This window comes from Chenopodium quinoa, unplaced genomic scaffold (assembly GCF_001683475.1).
Source record: "Chenopodium quinoa cultivar QQ74 unplaced genomic scaffold, ASM168347v1, whole genome shotgun sequence".
NCBI classification, from domain to species: Eukaryota; Viridiplantae; Streptophyta; class Magnoliopsida; order Caryophyllales; family Amaranthaceae; genus Chenopodium; species Chenopodium quinoa.
The window spans coordinates 94,805-113,880 of record NW_018743284.1 but is presented as its reverse complement, the minus strand read 5'-3'; the positions used below and the strand labels follow the sequence as shown (position 1 = coordinate 113,880).

Below are 19,076 nucleotides of genomic sequence, written 5' to 3'. Positions count from 1 at the left end.
CCGACACCACCCCCGCCACGACCACCCTACGTTACTCTAATCCGCCGCCGGTCAGACATTGCAAGGCCTTGGGAGAGTTGTTTTTTTTTTTTTTTTTTTTTGAGATTTTCACAATTTTTTTTTTTTAGATTTTGAATTTTTTTTTTCTAAATCTGATTTTTAACAAAAATCTTTGGAGTGTTGTTGTTTTTGGTTTTTTTTTTTTTTTTTTTTTTTGAGTTTTTCAGAATTTTTTTTTTCAAGATTTTGAAGAAAATTTCTAAATCTGATTTTAGAGGGAGATTACAAATTTTAGAGAGACAAATACGAGCGTGAAATGTGTAGTCCGTGAGTCTCGTGACTATTTATAAGCAAGGGGCAAATTAGGAAATTCATGTCCAAAATGCGAGCGACGGCCGGTAAAATGGGAACGACGAATAGCAACTCCCATATAATATTGCAAAGTCAAAGTAATGCACTTACAAAATATATATATATATATATATATATATATATATATATATATATATATATATATATATATATATATATATACAAAGTAGTATATGGAATGTTATATTATATTTCTCCCTCAGTCCCTTCATTATTTTAAGTGCTCTAAAACGTTTGGATTCTGCACTATACATACGACACTTGGATCAATGCTTGTATGTGATGTATAAATAAAATAAAGCACATTCATGAAGTATATGTTTTTTTTTCTTAAAAAAGGACAAAAAAAATATATTAAAAAAATGGAATTTTTTGATGGATTAAAATTTTACCAGAAAATGGCAGATATCATTTGTAGTATATATGAAGTATATGCTAATATGGTTTAGATAGCTATTGGTCAATAGATCATTAATATTAATATAAATTTTAATTATTAGAAAATAAGGGTAAGAAATATAAAAAAAAAAATTGACAAGTCGAAATCACAAATGAAGTAATACTTGTTTAATCAAAAAATAATACTGCTAATCAATATGATGTAACATTATTTTAATAAGATACTTAAGCTTGCGTCATAAACTCTAACAAAGGAGAATTTTTGTAAAAATTATTCTAACCAAATTTATTTTTATGTAAGTAGAAATTGTACATAGTATATTTAAACTAACAAAATTATTAGTTAAAATATAAGGATTTTATAATAAGTAAGATATTACATGAAAAATATAATATTTTCCTTACGAATTAAAATGGTACTGTAACATTTAAGTCAAGTTATCATTGCCTAAAAAGTAACAATTTTATTTATAGATATTTACAAAAAAAAAAAAAAAAAAAAAAAAAAGGAAATACCAGAAGATTACATGTGTCATTGTTGATGTGTCTTTTAGTATATAGTTATTATTATTATTATTATTGATAGTTGAAAATCAACTTTAAGTCAACTTTACATGAAATTAAAGTTGAGGTACATCTAAGTTTTAACTACTCCCTCCATCCTATAATATAGTTCCTGTTTTTCTATTTTGGAGATCAAAATGTTGTTTTTGTTTCTATTTTTAGATAGTATGTAAAGATCATTATAGTCTCATTTTTTTAACTTTATTTATTGTATTTTCTAGTTTACCCATGAATTTTGCACATACCTTGTACTCCGTATTTTTTTTCCATTTCCTCTCTCTAACTTTTGTTTATGATTGTACATTTCATTTTTTATTAATGTACTTCATTCATTTTCTCCTTCTATTTCTTAAATACCATAAAAAAACACAAACAAGAACTATATTATGAGACGGAGTACTAATTATTGGCTTGAAAAATTCTTGCTTAAGTTGATTCAGAGTAAATTTTACGAGATGAGCAACCTCAAGCTGGGCTGGGATGTGCAACGCCCCAGTGATCATGTCTACAAAGTCACATTTCAAGGGAAAAAGTTAGAAATTCCTCAAGTCTTTTTTTTTTTTGACACACAAGAATTCTTCAAGTCTTACATAGACAAATGGCGAGCATATAATATAATAATATATATGTTGCTTGCAATTGGGTCACATGTTATATCAAATATTTTACATTCCCTTTTTTTTTTTTATCGATTACGGATTGAATTTAAATGAGTCAAAATCATGTCGAGTCGTTTAGCTTATTAGTCCTTCACGTCATCTTAGTGGAGAAATTTTTAAAAGTTGTACTGTCAGTTCATATCCACCTAAAGAAAAATGATCTATCACTCAATCTTCTAAGAATCCTATGGTTCAAATAAAATTTTACATAGATTTTTGTAAATAGTATACCATTTTCTTGTATAACAAACAATAACTTAGGTTGCTTCCGTTGAATTCTTTGTGTTTACAACAATAAAAAATATATAAAAAAAATAAAATAAAAATAAAATAAAATAACTAAAAAGAAAATTTTACTTTTACTACCACCAAAATACATGCATTTCACTTTTGTTATCCCTTTAAAATTTTATTTTATATTGCTACCTCCTAAAATCACATAATTTAAATTTCACTACTACTTAAGGAAATCCGTTAGGGTTCCGTTAAGTTTATTAAAAAAAATAAAAATAAAATAAAAAATAAAAAAAACCCAGCCACCCTCAACTGCCCAAACTCCCCCTCCCCCCTGCCGGTGGCCGGCGCCCAAAGCTTGGGCCAACGCCGGCGACCCCACCCCAATCCCTTTCCCCCACCTACGCAGCCACCCCCTTCCTTTTCCCCTTCTTGCTGCCCCCGATCCCCACCCCGAACCGGAAACCACCCCCTCCCCGTTCTCCCCACCGGAATCGGCCCCCCTCCCCATTCCCCCACCGAAATCGACCCCCCTCCCCTTCCCCCACCCAAAAACCGGCACCTCTAACCTTAAACCACCAGCTCGAAATCACCCTAAATGGGTTTTAGGGTTTCGCTTATGGTGGTTTAGAGGTGGTGGGTTAGGGTTAGGGGTGGCCGAAAAGGGTAGGGGAAGGGGAGGGGGGCCGATTCCGGTGGGACGAATGGGGTGGTTTCCGGTTCGGAGTGGGGGGGTCGGGGCAGCAAGAAGGGGAAAAAGGAGGGGGTGGGCTGCGTTGGGGGGGGGGGAGAGTGGGGTAGGGTCGTCGGCGCCGGCCAAAGCTTTGGGCGTCAGTCGCCGGCAGGGGGGAGGGGGGAGGCTGGTTGACGGGAGGGGGTTGGCTGGGCAATTGAAGGTGGTGGACTGCGTAGGTGGAGGAAAGGGAGGGGGGAGGGTGATTGGCTGGGTTTTTTTTTTTTTTTTTAAACATTTTCATTTTTTTTTTTAATAAACTTAACAGAACCCTAATCAATTTCGTTAAAAGGTAGCAAATTTTAACAAAGTTGTTTTTGTGCGGTAGCAAAATAAAATAAAATTTTAAAGGGGTAGCAAAAGTGAAATGCATGTGTTTTGGTGGTAGCAAAAGTGAATTTTTTCTAACTAAAATAAGTCACTAGCAATCTAGTGCTATAGCATTTTCACCTCTGATCAACACAACTTGTAATCTAGCAAGTAATTTACACTTGATAAAGGTGGCAATTGAATTGTCCTAATTAGGTTTGAGTCAATTCAAGTCATCTCATATTTGAAAAATGATCCAATTTGGGTCAAATTATAGTCTAATAAGGTCAAGTATATGTATCATGATTAATAAATAAATAAATATTAGCCTTATAAATATTCAAGCTAGATTATATAAAGTCAATTTTGATTTAGCTCAAAATTATTTAGTGTAATCTTTAGTACACGTCATGTTATGCTACTTTGACTGATTAATTCAATACAAGTTTGATTATGCGGGATCAATGGTATACAACTATACATACACCCAATGCAAGCACTTACACGAACATGATTGATCTAAGGTTCAACAATTCCACTTTATACCTCCACCTGACATTAAAGGTCAATATACTACAAGATAATATGCCATCTAAACTATGCAATCTAAAGGGCCTGTTTATTTCAGCTTAATTTTAGTTCAGTTCAATTCCAATCAGTTCAGTTTAATTCAGTTCTTAATTTCCTTTTCTCATAAAATATCCAGTTAAGTTCAGTTCAGCTTCAATCAGTTCAATTCAGTAAATGTGAATAGGCCCTAAGATACGTTAGATTTTCAACTAAGTTTTACTCTGTCCATTTTCACGAATATGAATATTCCAATTTGATAGTCGTTGCTTTTATTACCTACCAATTGTTTGAGGTCCACAATCTAGTTACCTTCTTTTCACTTTATGCTCTTAGCACCAAATGCCATCACAAATTCTCCAAAAAGGCGGGTGTATATTAATTTATTGTAAAACGAGTTAAACTTATGTTAAAAGTATTTAAAGTTACCTTTTATACTGCAAAAGTTATTATTTTTCTATTAATAAATTTTATCTTACAAGAAAACTTATAATATATTAGATTAATCATATTAGTCTTTATAGTATGTAACCACACTATAAGAAGTTACACATTAAAATAATTTTCAAACCAACGATAAATTAAAAGTTACCATTTAAATGATTAAAGTTACCATAAAAATAGTTAAATATACGCTCAAATTAATCGTTTTACAATAAAATTAATGTATACCTATTTTACACAAAACTTATTCAAATGCCATTGAAAAGAACAAAGAAAACCCTCCCAAAATAGAATGTTCATGTAACATTTCCACTTTTGTACTACCCACCAAGGGGTAATTTTAGTCATTTCACTTCTCACCCCGTATCAGATTCGCCACATTTCTTGTCCATTTCTTTCCCACTCTCTCTCCTCTCAACTCTTTTCAGAGCTTTCTAGGGTTTTCTCTCTAAATAAATTGAGGAAATCAGGGATTTTCGCGCCAATTAATCCCTCATTTGTCGTCAAATTCGCTAATCAAACGTAGAAATTTATATCAATTGATAAAGAAGTGCGTTGTGAATTGGGCTTAATCGCCCTTTAATTGCGCCAATCGATGATCGTCATTGTTCCATGGACCAATCTTCACTGCACCCCACTTCCCCTGTCGAAGAAGATGACGAGTGGGGTATGCCCCTTTTCTTTATTTATTTTTTCCTGCTAAATTGAATTGATTTATTGTGTTTTTTACTTGTTTTTTTAGTAAATTGTCGAACTTGCTATGTATGGTTTTGCTTGTTACTGGTTTGATGATTATGTTATTTTTGAAGTTATGAATTTCAATGATTCATGTTAGGGTAATGATTTTTCCAATTTGGTTATTAATTACACCCAGTGAAATGAATTTTTAGGCAGTTTTTAAATTTATAATTATTGACATGTACTTGTCACTAGAACTAGAGCAATGCTAAGTTGCCAACTTTTTGATTGATTATACTTCGAAAAAGAGAGCGATTGAGCTAATGAGAAATAATGGGTGATTTAGATTTGTTTAGGTTAACTTCGAAAAAGAGAGCGATTTCGAGGTTTGCAAATATTGGCTTATTGAGGCAGGCCTTCACTTTTGCTTAGGTTAAGTAATGGATGTGTTTTCTTTTGAAGATTTTGAGTTCTTTTTTGAGTTTTTAGTAATACGAAAATTGGGTATATTTTTGACAATTGAAGAACTTGATATGAATCTTGTCAAGGTTGGGTCTAGGGAAACTAGGGAAGTCAATAGATACGTGGCCGTAGTCCATAAAAAGTCAAGGATTATTGATGTTTCTTTCATTGATTTCAGTTCGTGCTGTTTCTTATATTCTTATGTTTGATTGTCATAATCGAATTAATGATGACGTCAAACTAATTAGGTTGTAATATTGTATGTCCTATAGACTATTGTCTCTTAGTCTTGATCTTTGACATTTTGACTGCATGTATTACTTTTTGATTAATATAAGTTTTGTTTGATAAAAAGGACTAATAGGTAATCAAGTCTATGCATCCCTCTACGTTAAACCGTAAATCACTTTAACCAACAAGTTAGACGTGTCTTTGACCAAATGAGCCGTTGTAGACTCCACTTCCCAAAGTAGTAGTTCGTAATGAGGGTTTTAGCTAGAATAACATAATGTGTAGGATGGTTTCTCATCATGTGTTGATTGCTTTCATTCTATAAGGATAACAACACCTATACATTTTTTTGTTTTATTTTTAATTCATTTTCATGTTGCCTCCAGACACTGATGGATTTGTAATTCCAAGCTTGGGAATAGAGAACCCTGACCAAATTGAATCAGATCCTTCGAAGGTAGATGTCTCCAAGTCTGCTCCTTTGAAGGTAAATTTTTGTCATTCTTTTTTTTTTGTCCGTATACCCCGTACCTTGGTAGGCTTTGGTAGCTTGACAGATGAAACATACCATTTCTGATTGATTGTAAAAACCTTTTCTGGATGGTCAGGATAATAAGCTAGAAAAAATTTACTTGGGACCCCACGGAGCTCCACCACAACAGAAGCAACAAGAGCAAAACCCCACCAATCGTAAGCAGCGTTTCAAACAGAAGCTCAAGGAAGCAGACAAGAGGATTGGCAGCACAGGGCGAGAGAATAGAGTCGAGAGCTTAAGAGAACTTGTTGGTGGCAGTGGTAAGGTAAGTGGAAAGATGGCCAAGGGTTCGTCCAAGGATTGGCTTGACCCACACTGTGATGAGTCGATGTTTGATGGACGGAATCGTCAGTGAATGCTTTACAAGCTTGAGATTACTTTCATACTTTTACTGGTTTTATTTGTAGAACCTCTTTTTACATATCTGAGAGTTACAAGGAGCATAGGCATGGTGCACCTTGATTATGAACCTGTTTATAACATTTGTGTTGCTTCTTTTGGTTATCTGCATCAGTTTCTATTTATGCAATGGGTTTGGTTACTTCTGATTTTTTTTTTCTTTTAGTCCCTAGTCCCCGTAACCTATGTTGTGCAAGTCCAAAGCCCGCCTTCAGATTATCTGCAGCAATATATTTGGATTTGCTATTTAATGTAGAGGAATGAATTGCACCAGATTCCAGTATCAATCACCATCCCCCCATCTCATTCCCAGGCAAGCCTCCCTACCAGGGAACGAAAGCTAAGATGCAAATTAAAAAGCGGCAATCTGAACCTTTCTTTGAGATGAATTACAGTTTTGTATTACAGTAACTGAACTGGTTTTGTAGATCATACTTGACATTTGAAATTCACAAAAACAAAATGGTAATGTAAATTGAACAAATTGTTAAGGTGGTTAATATTTTTAAGAAAGTAAATAAAAAAGATGGCTTGTAAAGTGGTGAATAAACTGTAGTTCCTCGAAATAGTTCTTGACATGCACATCCCAATGTCAATGGTTCAACAATTTTCAGAGTTTTCCAATTAGTAGAGTTACATTTAAATTATATGTTGACACAATCGAACAATTCATAAACATATATGAGTACTTCATATATGCTCGGTGATTAATTTGACTACCCCGTACTAAACAAAACTGGTTGATCTAAATTCCAGCATCGACACCTCAGGGCTCAGACAATCAGTCTAAAACTTTCAGCATACTGGATCTAGTATGTCATTTTCAATTTTCTCTGGTGAGCTGAATTGGTTTCTACCTATCTTTCCTCTCACAGAAGGCCAAGAAATTCCAATCCACTGGCAGATGGAGTCAAACCCAGCTCAGAGAGGTACTCGGCTTTGTAGAATCTACTCAGATGCCTCATCCCATTGTCGCACAGGATTGTAACAATGGTATGGCCAGGACCCAGTGCCTGAGCAACCCTAACAGCTCCAACACAATTCATGGCTGAAGAGCTACCTAAGAAAATCCCATCATTCTTCAAGAGGAACCTGATGCAGTTTAAAAATTGACTATAAGCTTTGAACTGAAAGGAAACCGGGAGACAAAGGGAGACAAAACAGTCAAATATGGAGAAAAAACTTCGGAATAAAATCAAGAAAACAGTAGCTTGGTGCATGCATGGAGTTAAGTACAATATTCACTACTGGAGAACAGATTCATAAAACGGCAAAATTTATAACAGGGATCTAGGAGATGTTTTGCCTAAAGTTTTTAATAAAGGTTAAAAAAAAAAGGAAACATTTAGAAAAGAGAGGAATGTGGCATGTTTCATCAAGCTTTCATGCGCTGTTAACTCGCCAAGAGCCAACAGTTAAAAAAGCAAGGATTGATCACAAACATATGGTGTCAACAGCCTAGACATTACAGGGATATGAAAGCATGGGGGCTTACCTAGACATCTCAACAGCCTCCTTGTCTGTGCCTCGGAAAGCGCCATCTAGCCTTGCCTTCATGAAATTATGAGTCAACCTATTTATTCCAATGCCCTCAATTATAGTGTCAAAGGGGTTCTTTAGCCTCTTCCCTTCAGCCTCCTCCTTTGAATACATGACTCCCCTTGTTACTCTATTGAACAAGCCTGAACCAGGAGGGTCAATCAGGAAGCACTTGATCTTATCGTTTTTCTCCTGTCAAGTAAGGAGGAATCATTTAGTACTTTCCGGCTTTCTGCAAATAAATGCATTGCTAGGTGACAACATCAAAAGGGAGAACTCACCTTAAGGAAATGAGAAACACCTGCTAATGTGCCCCCAGTTCCAGCAGCTGCTACAAATGCATGCAGCTTTCCTTCAGTTTGCTCCCAGATTTCAGGCCCTGTGCCTTCGCAATGGGCTCGAAAATTGGCCAAATTTTCGAACTGGTCTGCAAAGAAACCTCCAGTACAGTCCCTTGAAAATGTGTAATTTTTCTTCTGCTCTTTAAATATTTCACCATTTGTTTGCTCTTGGGTTCTGTTTGGTGTTTCACTATTTTTACCATATTTTGCTGCCTGCTCATTAGCTTCTGATGCCCGTCTTCTAGCTACATTTACAAAGTGGTCTCTGTGAGTGATTGACACGGGTCTGACCCGCTCAACTGTAGCACCAAGAGCTTCAATAATCTGAGACTGTTTGTTTTGGAGGGGACGAGGGATAGTGAGAGACCAAAATAAAACTGCATAGAAATTTTCGAAGAAAAGAAGGTTCAAGCTTTGGTGGAGTAGGCCAAAACATACCTTTTCTATAGCAACATCATCTGGAATCACAACATGACATTTACATCCGTAAGCAGGAGCAACTGTTGCGAGACTAATGGCAGTACTTCCAGCACTACCTTCAGTAACCACTCCACCAGGAGCTAGTTGACCAGATGCCAATGCCTGAGCATATGCCACATATTAGAGGAAACAGAAACATATGCAATCAATATGAACAAAAAATAAAATCCTTCCCTTGTATAGAGTACATCACATTAAAACCAAAGGGAGAACAGTTAGAACACTACATCTGAAGCAGGGTCAAAGACCAACAAAAATGCAAGGCAGAAGCCTTGCATGTATACACAGACACACAGGTATGGGTCCAGCCGTCCAGGTGCTAAACTCAACATTTAATGAGAATTTTGGATGACCTAGCCAACATGTGTTGTCTGTGTCCATACCCGGTTGAAATTATCATGTATCCAGCAGGGTATTAATGTGAAATGAAGCATCTAAATTACTACACACCTAAATTCCTATATATATACCTTTGTTGACTATGTCTAAGCACAAGAGGGTACCTTCAACTACTGCCTTGCTAAGTTGCATGATACCCAAGAATAATTGTGGTAACATAAGACTGTGTTCAGTATTTAAGTTGTATAGGGTACAGCATAACGTTCTAGAAGAATCCAAGCAAACTCTCTTTAGACACATCTGCGGATATCACTCTTCTTGGCTCATAAGGTGCCACAATATTAAACATTTAAACCTACAAACAAAGAAATTGACCGTGAAAAAAACAGGTAACCCTAGAATGAATAAAATGCGGCTAAGAGAGTCACTAGATTTTCAAAGTCATTAATAAGGTGAAAACATGTGGATGGCTTATAAAGAATATTCGTACAATGGCTAATCAAAGAAAGTGCCTCTAAAATTTTCAATATAGTAACATCACTTGGTCCTGAATTGCTGCTACCTTAATAGTATGCATTTCAATTAAGCAGCCTTCAACATCTCCAATCCTGAACTAAGCCTCCCATACGGAACTAGAAATGCTTACAAATTTCTCATTCCTGAACTAAATTTCTTTTTAACCCAATGAGGCACATTTCACATCACCAATTCAACTGACAACATGAAGTGGGACATCCAGCCTTTTCTTTAATTATAAATGCATATGAACACATAACTCTACCATCTTCTAACAGTTCAGAGCTCTATTTTCATCCCCCAAATCCTTGTTTGCTAAGTTCATTTCAATAAAATGTAATCACTCAGCAGTAATTCAAAATACCAGTATGAGTCCAGACGTTAACGACACCATTACCTCAATGCTTTTAAGCAATGCTCCTGCTTCGAGCATGATAGAGGGGGGCCAAATATACTCAAATACTTACCCCAGCAATAGCAGAGTACAGTACGCATAGGTTATGAGATACTCAATTCCGCATGAAGCACAATCAATGAAACATAACAGCAAACTCAGCTTAAAAGTACCTCTTCTATGATTTTAACAGCAATCCTGTCTTTGACACTTCCTCCTGGATTCAAGAACTCAGCTTTCCCAAGAATCTGCTCAAACAAAATTAATTAGGGCTTTGCTTTGCTAATTGCTAGTACAAAACATTCAGCTAGTATTGGAATGTGTTTAACAATCAGGTAAAAACCCCTAATAAAGAATCCTCAATTCTTGACAATTAGTACCAAATCATCAAATTAGCAAATTAAGGACATGTTACCACAATTAACATTGAACAATCAATCATTCAAAACCCCAACAAATAGAATCCTCATTTCTGGACAATTAGTGGCAATTCAATAAAAAAAATAAAAAAATAATAAATAGTAAATTTACACACAATAGCAAAATTAACATCAAACAATCAATCAATCAACAACCCAACAGAAAGAATCCTCATTTCTGGACAATTAGTAGCAATTCAATCAAAAGAATTAGCAGTTTAAACACCCATTAGCAAAATTTAACATTAAACAATACATCAATCAGAACCCCAGCAACAAGAATACTAATTTCTGGACAATTAGTAACAATTCTATCAAAATAAATAAGCAAATTTAGCACATATTAACAACATTAACATTAACAATAAATCAATCAAGACCCCAACAAAAAGAATCCTCATTTCCGGACAATAAGTTGCAATTCAATCGAAAAGCAGCACCTTTAACACATATAAGCAAATTTAACATTCAACAATCAATCAATCAATCAAAACCCCAATAAAAAACAAAAGCAAAATTTTTGAACACCCACATCACAAAAACTCCATAAAATCAAAATTCAAGCTAAGAACCTCGCAACCAGTGGCATCAGAAAGACTATTAATTCTAATCAAAGGGGTATTTCCAATTGCACCAACAATTCCACTTCCATACTTTTTAGTGCAATTGAGATTTTGAGTTTTTGATTTGGGATGCTTGAAAATCCGTTGTTGGTTGAAAAGGAAGTAAGAAAGGGTGGCTAAAGAGAGAGAAAGAACGGCTACACAACCAACCATTGCGCCATTGGTGCAGTTTACCGGCGCCATTAGTGACTTGATGGGTTGGACTGTATCTTCTCTTTCTAACCATTTTGGGTGCGGTTGATTTTGTGAGTTTTAGACCGCCTAAGATTTGGAAATTTTGAGAATTAAACCGCCAACCAAAGCTACAAATTTTGGGTGTGGTTTTAGACCCAACTATAGATGGATCATGATATTGTTTGTTTTAGTTTTGGACTTTGATCAATATTTTTTTCTTTTTGATGTACAATTACAAGTGCTTTCGTGATGTTTAGTTAAATCATGATATATTAGATTAGAAGAGATCAGATAAATTTTTAATCAAATTAGATCGTAACACCTTATTTCAAGTGAAATAATATAATCTAAGAGTTAATAATAGACAGTAGTCAACATTATCCGATTTCATGAGAGAGTAAGATAAGAGCTAAAGAGCTCCTTCTAAATATGGGGGATCAAATTCTCATTTCCTCCTCTCTTAGCTAGGCTATGAATAATAGCATGAAAAGACAAATAGATTGAACAATGAACAAATGAAGTAAATTTTTTAAAGGTGTTTAGTATTTTTGGTATATTCTAACTACGGAGTAATATTTGGGCAAAATTTTATAATTAACTAGGGCAGCCAAAGCACGTGTTGCGCACGGGGTGGCTAGCCCTTTCGGCTTAATTTTCTTGGCTTGTGTTTGCACTTGACATGGAATTAATGGATTAATAAAGGAATATCTCTTTATTGCTTAGCTTTAATTTTTCTTGGCTTGTGTTTTCACTTCACATGGAGTTAATCGTCCGCTGCCGATGGCTCTTGTCTTTGGTGTTGAAGGATATTTTGGGAAATCTGATACAACAGGTTGCACCCTTATTTAAGTAGTGAAAAAAATAACGTGCTAACACTTTATATAGGAATTTATGATGCTAATATATATATATATATCTTTTGCGCTCATTGACCTAATTGGAAACAATAAGGTACAACATATAATAATACAGGGTAGATCACAATACATAGTAGTGGCATAAATATATAATAGTATTCAGATACACATGATTTCACAATGCTCAAAAGTTAACAGATAAACAAAAATTGAACTTAGGACAAAATGCTTCTAACAATTTGGTTTTGTAATAAAATAAGCTCTACGCAGCCCCATAATTCCCTTGATAATTCCCCTGAATCCTTTCTTACTTTCTTCGTAGTCAGTTTGGTTTCCGTTCTTCCTAGTACCTCTACTTCGGTACAATCATAGATTAATTTCATTAGTTTAATGTCCTTTAAACACAATTATGTGTAAGTCGTTAATTTTGACCTTCACAAAATAAAGAAAAAACAAAACTCCCACATGAAGCAACAACCTTTCGTTGTCTAGTGACTAATGTTGTCATGTAATTAAACCATAACCCCCATTAAATTAAATATAGAAATTTTAAACTTTATTATTCCATTTTCCATTTAATTTCTAATTAATTGATGGGTCTTAAGAAAAATTACAAAATTACACATGGGGCAAAGAAGGTAAACAAACATTTTGAGGGGTATAATGGTCCGTGCACTATTCATAAGAACAATCTCCTACTTTTTATAAGGTAGGGATAATGGTCAATTTTATTTTTTATTTTTTTTTTTACAACATTGTTTGTTTTTTGATATTACAACATTGTTTGTTATACTTTTACATCAAGAAAATTGACAAGCTAATTATTAAAGAACTACAAACAAGTAGTTTATTATAATCACTCATCTTAATTAACATCCAAAAAACGTTAATATAGACAAGATTTGATTTAAATTCCGCACTAAATACAATTATAATAACCTCCCATCTCATGCCATCATAGTTCATAGACAAAAGGCAAAAGAAAATTTTAGAATATAGTTTAGCAAAGGATGGTAAAAAGGTCAATCAATTATTTAATGGCCATTGACTCCTAAAGACTCCAAATAAGATGACTTGAATTGGTCAAGGCACGATTAAACATTAACTTAGATTTCACCAACCATAAGATCCAACTTTCCAATTACGCTCAAATTAAACTTCAAGCAATTAGAGAATCTAATTCCTCCTATGCGCAGCATATGAGGGATAGAGAAAAAGTTATTCTTAAATTATTGAGATTTCTTTTAACTCACAATCCAAGTTATTCCTTAGATTCTTAAATGTCACTAGAAAAATGTTACAAAAAGAGATAATTGAATCTCAAAACATACAAAAATTAATACACTTTTTAAGTTTTTTTTTTTTTTTTTTTTTTTTTTTTTCCACTTCATGCAAGAAAAAGCTATGACGTGCATGCATTATTGCATATGCAAATTATGTGTACCAAAATTAATATGCTAACTAATGTAACTTTTGAGAGGAACTAATATGTAACTTATACAAGTATATATATTATCTAAACAATTGTCTAAATTCTACTTAAGGGTAATAAAATAAATGATAACATTTTCCACTAGAAAAATCAACTCCTTTATAAACGATGTCCTAGGGGTATGGATGTATGGTATGATTTCATAATCAATTTTTAGAAGGTATTGCATGCGGATGGACGCACGAATTGTTTGGTGTGGGAGGCTTGGCTGATATATTTTACTTTACTTATTGGCTGATATGTTTCATTTGTTGGTTGATATGATTTTTGTGTTGGCTAATATATTCTTTTTTTTGGCTGATATGTTTTTTTTTTTCCTTTTGTTGGCTGATATCAGACATCATTTGGATTATATATTTATTTAGTTGGCTAATATATTTATTTTGTTGGGTTAATATGTATATTTTAATTGTTGACTTATATGTTTCAGTTTGTTGGCTTATATGTTTATTTTGTTGGCTTATATGTTTATTTTGTTGGCTTACTTGTTGCTTTTGTTTGCTGATTTCATCCTTTTGTTGGCTGATATGCTTCATTTGTTAGCTGATATGTTTCTTCAGTTGGCTGATAAGTACCTTTTGTTGGCTGATATATTCCTCTTGTTGGCTGATTTCATCCTTTTGTTGGCTGATATGTTTCTTCGGTTGACTGATAAGTACCTTTTGTTGGCTGATACATTTCTCTTGTTGTGATGTATTCCTCTTGTTGGCTTATATATTCCTTTAATTTTGTTGGCTGATACGTTTTTATTGATGTCTAATATGTCCCTAATGTTGACTCATATTAAACACCAATTGGCTGATATTTTACTTTTATTGGCTTATATGCATCATTTGTTATCTAATATGATTAACATCCAACAACTTTTTTTACTTTATTCTCTCTCCTCTTTCCCCTTCGTCCTCTCTTTCCTTCAAATAAGCCACAAATAATCCACGCCACCACACCGATTTCACCGCACCCACCAACCACCGAACCACCCACCCACCGAACCATTAACCACCAACCCGAGCAAGGCACCACCGCTGCACCGTCAAGCCACCACCTCCCCCTTAAACGCGACGGCCAGATCTGCTACGAGACCCTACATAGCCACGCCGTCGTCACGGTCAGCCACAGTCCCACCAAACGACCCTAACCTCACTCACCGCACCAACCAACAACCCCTCCAAAATCACAGCACCACCGCCAGCGAACTCCACCAGCGAATCGCACCTCCGCACCCACCGATTTCGAGATTCAAGGTTTGTTTCATCAAGTTTATTGCTCCTCTGATCGATGGTGCAAGGGATACTCGGCGAAGACGTTGGGAAAAATGTTGAAGCAGGGGAAGGGGGATTTTTGTGGAAGAAAGAGGCAGTCGCACGAACTGTAGGGTGCAGACGTCCGCATCCAATTGTCTGTGATTAATTTTTGACTTGTGTGTTTTGACAAAATAAAATTAAATAAGATAAAATTAAATAAAATATTATATTTTGGTAAGTTTAAAGATATATATTAAAACTCACTAATTTAGACAAAAAAATATTTAAATCAGATAAAATAAATTGAAAAGAAAACAATGAAAATATATATAATCAACGAGCATTATATTTGCTTTTCCTGATAATAATTCGTACTTCAAATATAAGAACGTTATTTATTAACACCGACCTTATGTTTTCTGGCCATGGTGGGGATCATTTGCAGAAGCTTTCGGTTGATAAACTGTTTGATTTGATGCACATTACCAAAATAATTACATCCAACATTATTGCTCATTTAATTAATTTGCTTGCCCATAATTTATAACAATACCATCTTTTTGCTCCACTACAATTTACATATGAATATAAATTTAAGTAGAAATCCAAAGGGCCAATGAAAATTAGATTAAGTGGATCGACAACAATCTAATTCTTTGGTTTCTTAAATGTTTTTAACTCTTCTAATAAATCTTATATAAGATGGGCTTATGTTAATTTATTACAAGTTAATTAATTTAAGAATAACAATTTTAATAGTTTTTATGTAACTTCAATTCCTTTAAGGATAACTTTTAATTTGTAATGAATTCGATAGTATTTTAATGTATAATTTCTAATAAATACATGTTGTAATATGATTAATCTTTTCTGCCCATTTAGTCTTCCCCTCGGTTTCTATACATTAGAAGTGTTTTTTTCGGGTAAAATTTTAGAGATATGACAACTTTTATAATATACGAAGTACATTATACAAGAGTAATTTTATATACTTTGAGCAACTTTAACTCATCTTACAATAATATAATGAAAGTCCGTCTTAGCTTAATCAAGAATTTGTGTTTCTATTTTCATCGTATTCAATAGTAACTTAAATGTATATCTTTATTTTTGTACTTTTTAAGGGATGGAGGCAATAAAGCAAAGTCGTGCCAATTGATAAATGCCACTATGGCAATTTGTAAAGTATTGAATATATATTGATAATAATGAAGTGTACTTAGACAAAGATTTATGCTAATAATAATGCAAATCACTCTTTAATTGAGAATTTAGCTAGACATCAAGGTCAATTACCACGTCATATTAGATCAAATTTTCTCAAAAAGTAACAAAAACATGAACATTGGTAAAGTACTTGGAACAAACAACCGACACTGCAGTCATGTAGACAAAATACATGTGTATGCAAAAGTTTCCTGCTTTTAATCTTGTAATAAAATATACTTATCTACCACCAAATGGTAAAAGTTTTTTTTTTTTTTTTTGAGGTCAGAAATGGGTATATTTTTCGTTGAATTAATTGTGTTTTTGGTTGAATTTGGTTCATATTGTTGACTAGAGTCACTAGATTGAAATGAAATCAATCATAGTACTTTTGACATGAATCTAGGTGTACCTATCTATGATCCACTAGCTAAATAGGAAACTATGGTTAGCTTAGTTCCATTAATAGGTGGTAAATTGAATCAAAGTAGGATTGGAAATTTGGCATAACCTAGTTTCTCCATTACGTGCGAAATGGGTCATTTTAACCCATTTTTGAGTAATGATAGATAAGATGTATACCTATATGTGTCGACCTGCTTTCTTGTTTAAACTCAAAAATTTAAAAGAAAATTAGGGCATACTAGTATAGTACGTGAGGTCGTGACTTATGTCTTTTGTATCAAGTAGCGTTCTTGATTATGTTAGTTTGATCCGACACAAAATTATTGCAAATCATGGCTAATTTGCTATCTTGACTTAAAATTGTCATACTTAATTGATTGACAAACTCATCTTGTATTCAACTATCATCCTTTTAATGCTATATAGTATAAACTACTTAATTTAAACATGCTATCATACCCTTATATTTTTTGTTGCGAAACCAATACCTTTATTACATAAATATAAGTGATCAAATGTTCAAAATAATCCAATTTAAATTTGAATTTGGAATTTGGAAAAAATTTGTTAGATAAATTTGGATTATTGATGAACCAATAAGGTTGTCAATTTGGTATAGGCCATTTCCTATATATTAGAGACTAACTCATCTATAATTATTATTAAAATTCAAAGGGATAATATGATCAAATTGACAAAATATAATTAAATTTTAAAATAACTATAATTAAAATACAAGAAATGACTCATGACATCGTTCGGGCCAAAAACTAGTTCAAAATCAATTACTAATTATCGTATTCTATTTACTTTGTATTAATTTATTGCCCTGTTTTAATTTCCTATGTTTTGGCACAAATGATTATTTAGATTTGCTTTCCTTTTATTTTTCCAGTTAACTTTACTTTGTATCTGAAACACATAATCCAAACCCAAACTATTAAAGCAACTTAACAAAAGTTAGACTCAAACCAAAATGAGCTCAATTGATAGGCTTTTTTTTTTTTTTTTTGAGTCAATTCAATTGGTAGGCTAATATTTATTGTTTTTTTTTTTTGGTTTTTTCTACATAGTAACCTCGTTTTTTCACCTTTCTACGCTGTGCCCTAACATATATGACTTTTTACGCTATAACCCTAAAACACAAAAAGTGACTATATTGTGCCCTCGCCGTTAACTTGCCGTTAGTGCTTCTGTTAAAACCCAAAAATTAAACTTTTTTTTTTTCATTTCCCCTTCCTCTTTCCCTTCTTCCCTCCATAACCACCAGAGCGGCCCAGACTCGGTCGAGTCGTCGCCGCCGTCGCCGACTACTCTTTTTCTCTCTCCTCCAAACTCCACCAAACCATGGCAGCAGCCCCTGCTCCCTCTTCTCACAACCTACAAATCGCAACCCCCGCAGCCACCACAATCAATCACCTTCTCCCCTCAACCCAAGCACACACCAGCTCGCATCACACCACTACAACAGCAGCTCACCCACCGTCGCCGACACTCCCTGTTACCCCGACCTCCCCTTACCCGTCGCGCCACTCATCCAAACGAAACCCTAACCCGCGAAAACCGACCACCGCAGCCCCGAAACCACCCCTTCCCCTGTTTTTCGGCCACGATAAAACCTATTCCTTCACTAAAACCACCAAAAATCCATTTAACCCAAAAAACCCGAAATCTTAGGAAACGGATTTTCTGGGTTAAACCCGAAACCTAAAAAGGGGCTGCAGTGGTGGCGTTAATTACTGCTTGGTGGTGCGTGTAGGAGCAGCGAAAGGAGCAGGATGTGTGGTGCTGGCTGCTGACCTGCTGCGGTGGTGCGTCTAGGGGCAACGAAGGGAGATGCGGGGGTGGTCGGTGCTGCTCTTGTTGCTTAGGCGGTGATGCCAGGGGAGTGAAGAACACAGGGGAGGGGGAGAGGTGGTGGTGGCAGGGTGGTGGGTGGATTTTTAAAGCTCAAAAAAAATGTGGGGATGGGGTCGCTTGAAAAGGAAGGGGAGGGGCGGCTGACAGAGGGGGTGGCAGTGGGGTGGTGGAAGGTGGCTGGATGGTGGTTGGGCCCCACTAACGGAAATAGTAACAGTTAACGGAAGCACTAACGGCAAGGGCACAATATAGTCACTTTTCGTGTTTTAAAGTACAACGTAGAAAGTCATATTATGTTAGGGCACAACGTAAAAAAGTGAAAAAAACGAGGTTACTACCTAGAAAAACCTTTTTTTTTTTTTAATTATAATGAAACTTTATATCAAAAACGAAATGATGAGTCACTCAATCATGATCTAAACCAAATGATTTCGAACCAAACATGATTCAAGCCACCCACTTACCATCTTTCAGTGGATAAACTTAAGAACCCGACCCGAAACAAATTATCAGCCTAATTTACTAGAGACAGCTAAAAGGAGCAAAGATGGAAAACAAACAAAGCATCAACACTATAGCACCATAAAAGCCACTCAGAAAA

General features: G+C 34.6%; 2 protein-coding genes across 2 annotated transcripts; one reads left to right on the top strand and one right to left on the bottom strand.

The window, feature by feature from the left end:
- The first annotated feature begins 4,625 nt into the window (after positions 1-4,625).
- Positions 4,626-6,733, top strand: LOC110735468. Its single transcript, XM_021915659.1, has 3 exons — positions 4,626-4,948; positions 6,039-6,139; positions 6,261-6,733. The coding sequence occupies exons 1-3, from the start codon at positions 4,894-4,896 to the stop codon at positions 6,540-6,542; spliced, it is 438 nt and encodes a 145-aa protein (XP_021771351.1). The 5' UTR covers positions 4,626-4,893; the 3' UTR covers positions 6,543-6,733.
- Positions 6,734-7,118: 385 nt separating this feature from the next.
- On the bottom strand, positions 7,119-11,704 carry LOC110735467 (cysteine synthase 2-like). The gene is made up of 6 exons (XM_021915658.1): positions 11,187-11,704; positions 10,369-10,443; positions 8,905-9,048; positions 8,407-8,796; positions 8,082-8,317; positions 7,119-7,678 (listed from the first exon to the last, which is right to left on the bottom strand). The coding sequence occupies exons 1-6, from the start codon at positions 11,418-11,420 to the stop codon at positions 7,456-7,458; spliced, it is 1,302 nt and encodes a 433-aa protein (XP_021771350.1). The 5' UTR covers positions 11,421-11,704; the 3' UTR covers positions 7,119-7,455.
- Positions 11,705-19,076: the final 7,372 nt, after the last annotated feature.

Excerpts from the sequence above, each read along its gene's own strand:
- LOC110735468 (XM_021915659.1), top strand. The coding sequence starts at position 4,894 with ATGGACCAATCTTCACTGCACCCCACTTCCCCTGTCGAAGAAGATGAC. Across the intron at positions 4,949-6,038 it reads CGAAGAAGATGACGAGTGGG|ACACTGATGGATTTGTAATT; the intron begins GTATGCCCCTTT and ends TGTTGCCTCCAG. Across the intron at positions 6,140-6,260 it reads CCAAGTCTGCTCCTTTGAAG|GATAATAAGCTAGAAAAAAT; the intron begins GTAAATTTTTGT and ends CTGGATGGTCAG.
- LOC110735467 (XM_021915658.1), bottom strand. The coding sequence starts at position 11,420 with ATGGCGCCGGTAAACTGCACCAATGGCGCAATGGTTGGTTGTGTAGCC. Across the intron at positions 10,444-11,186 it reads CTGATGCCACTGGTTGCGAG|ATTCTTGGGAAAGCTGAGTT; the intron begins GTTCTTAGCTTG and ends TTGTTTGAGCAG. Across the intron at positions 8,797-8,904 it reads ATGATGTTGCTATAGAAAAG|TCTCAGATTATTGAAGCTCT; the intron begins GTATGTTTTGGC and ends CAAAACAAACAG.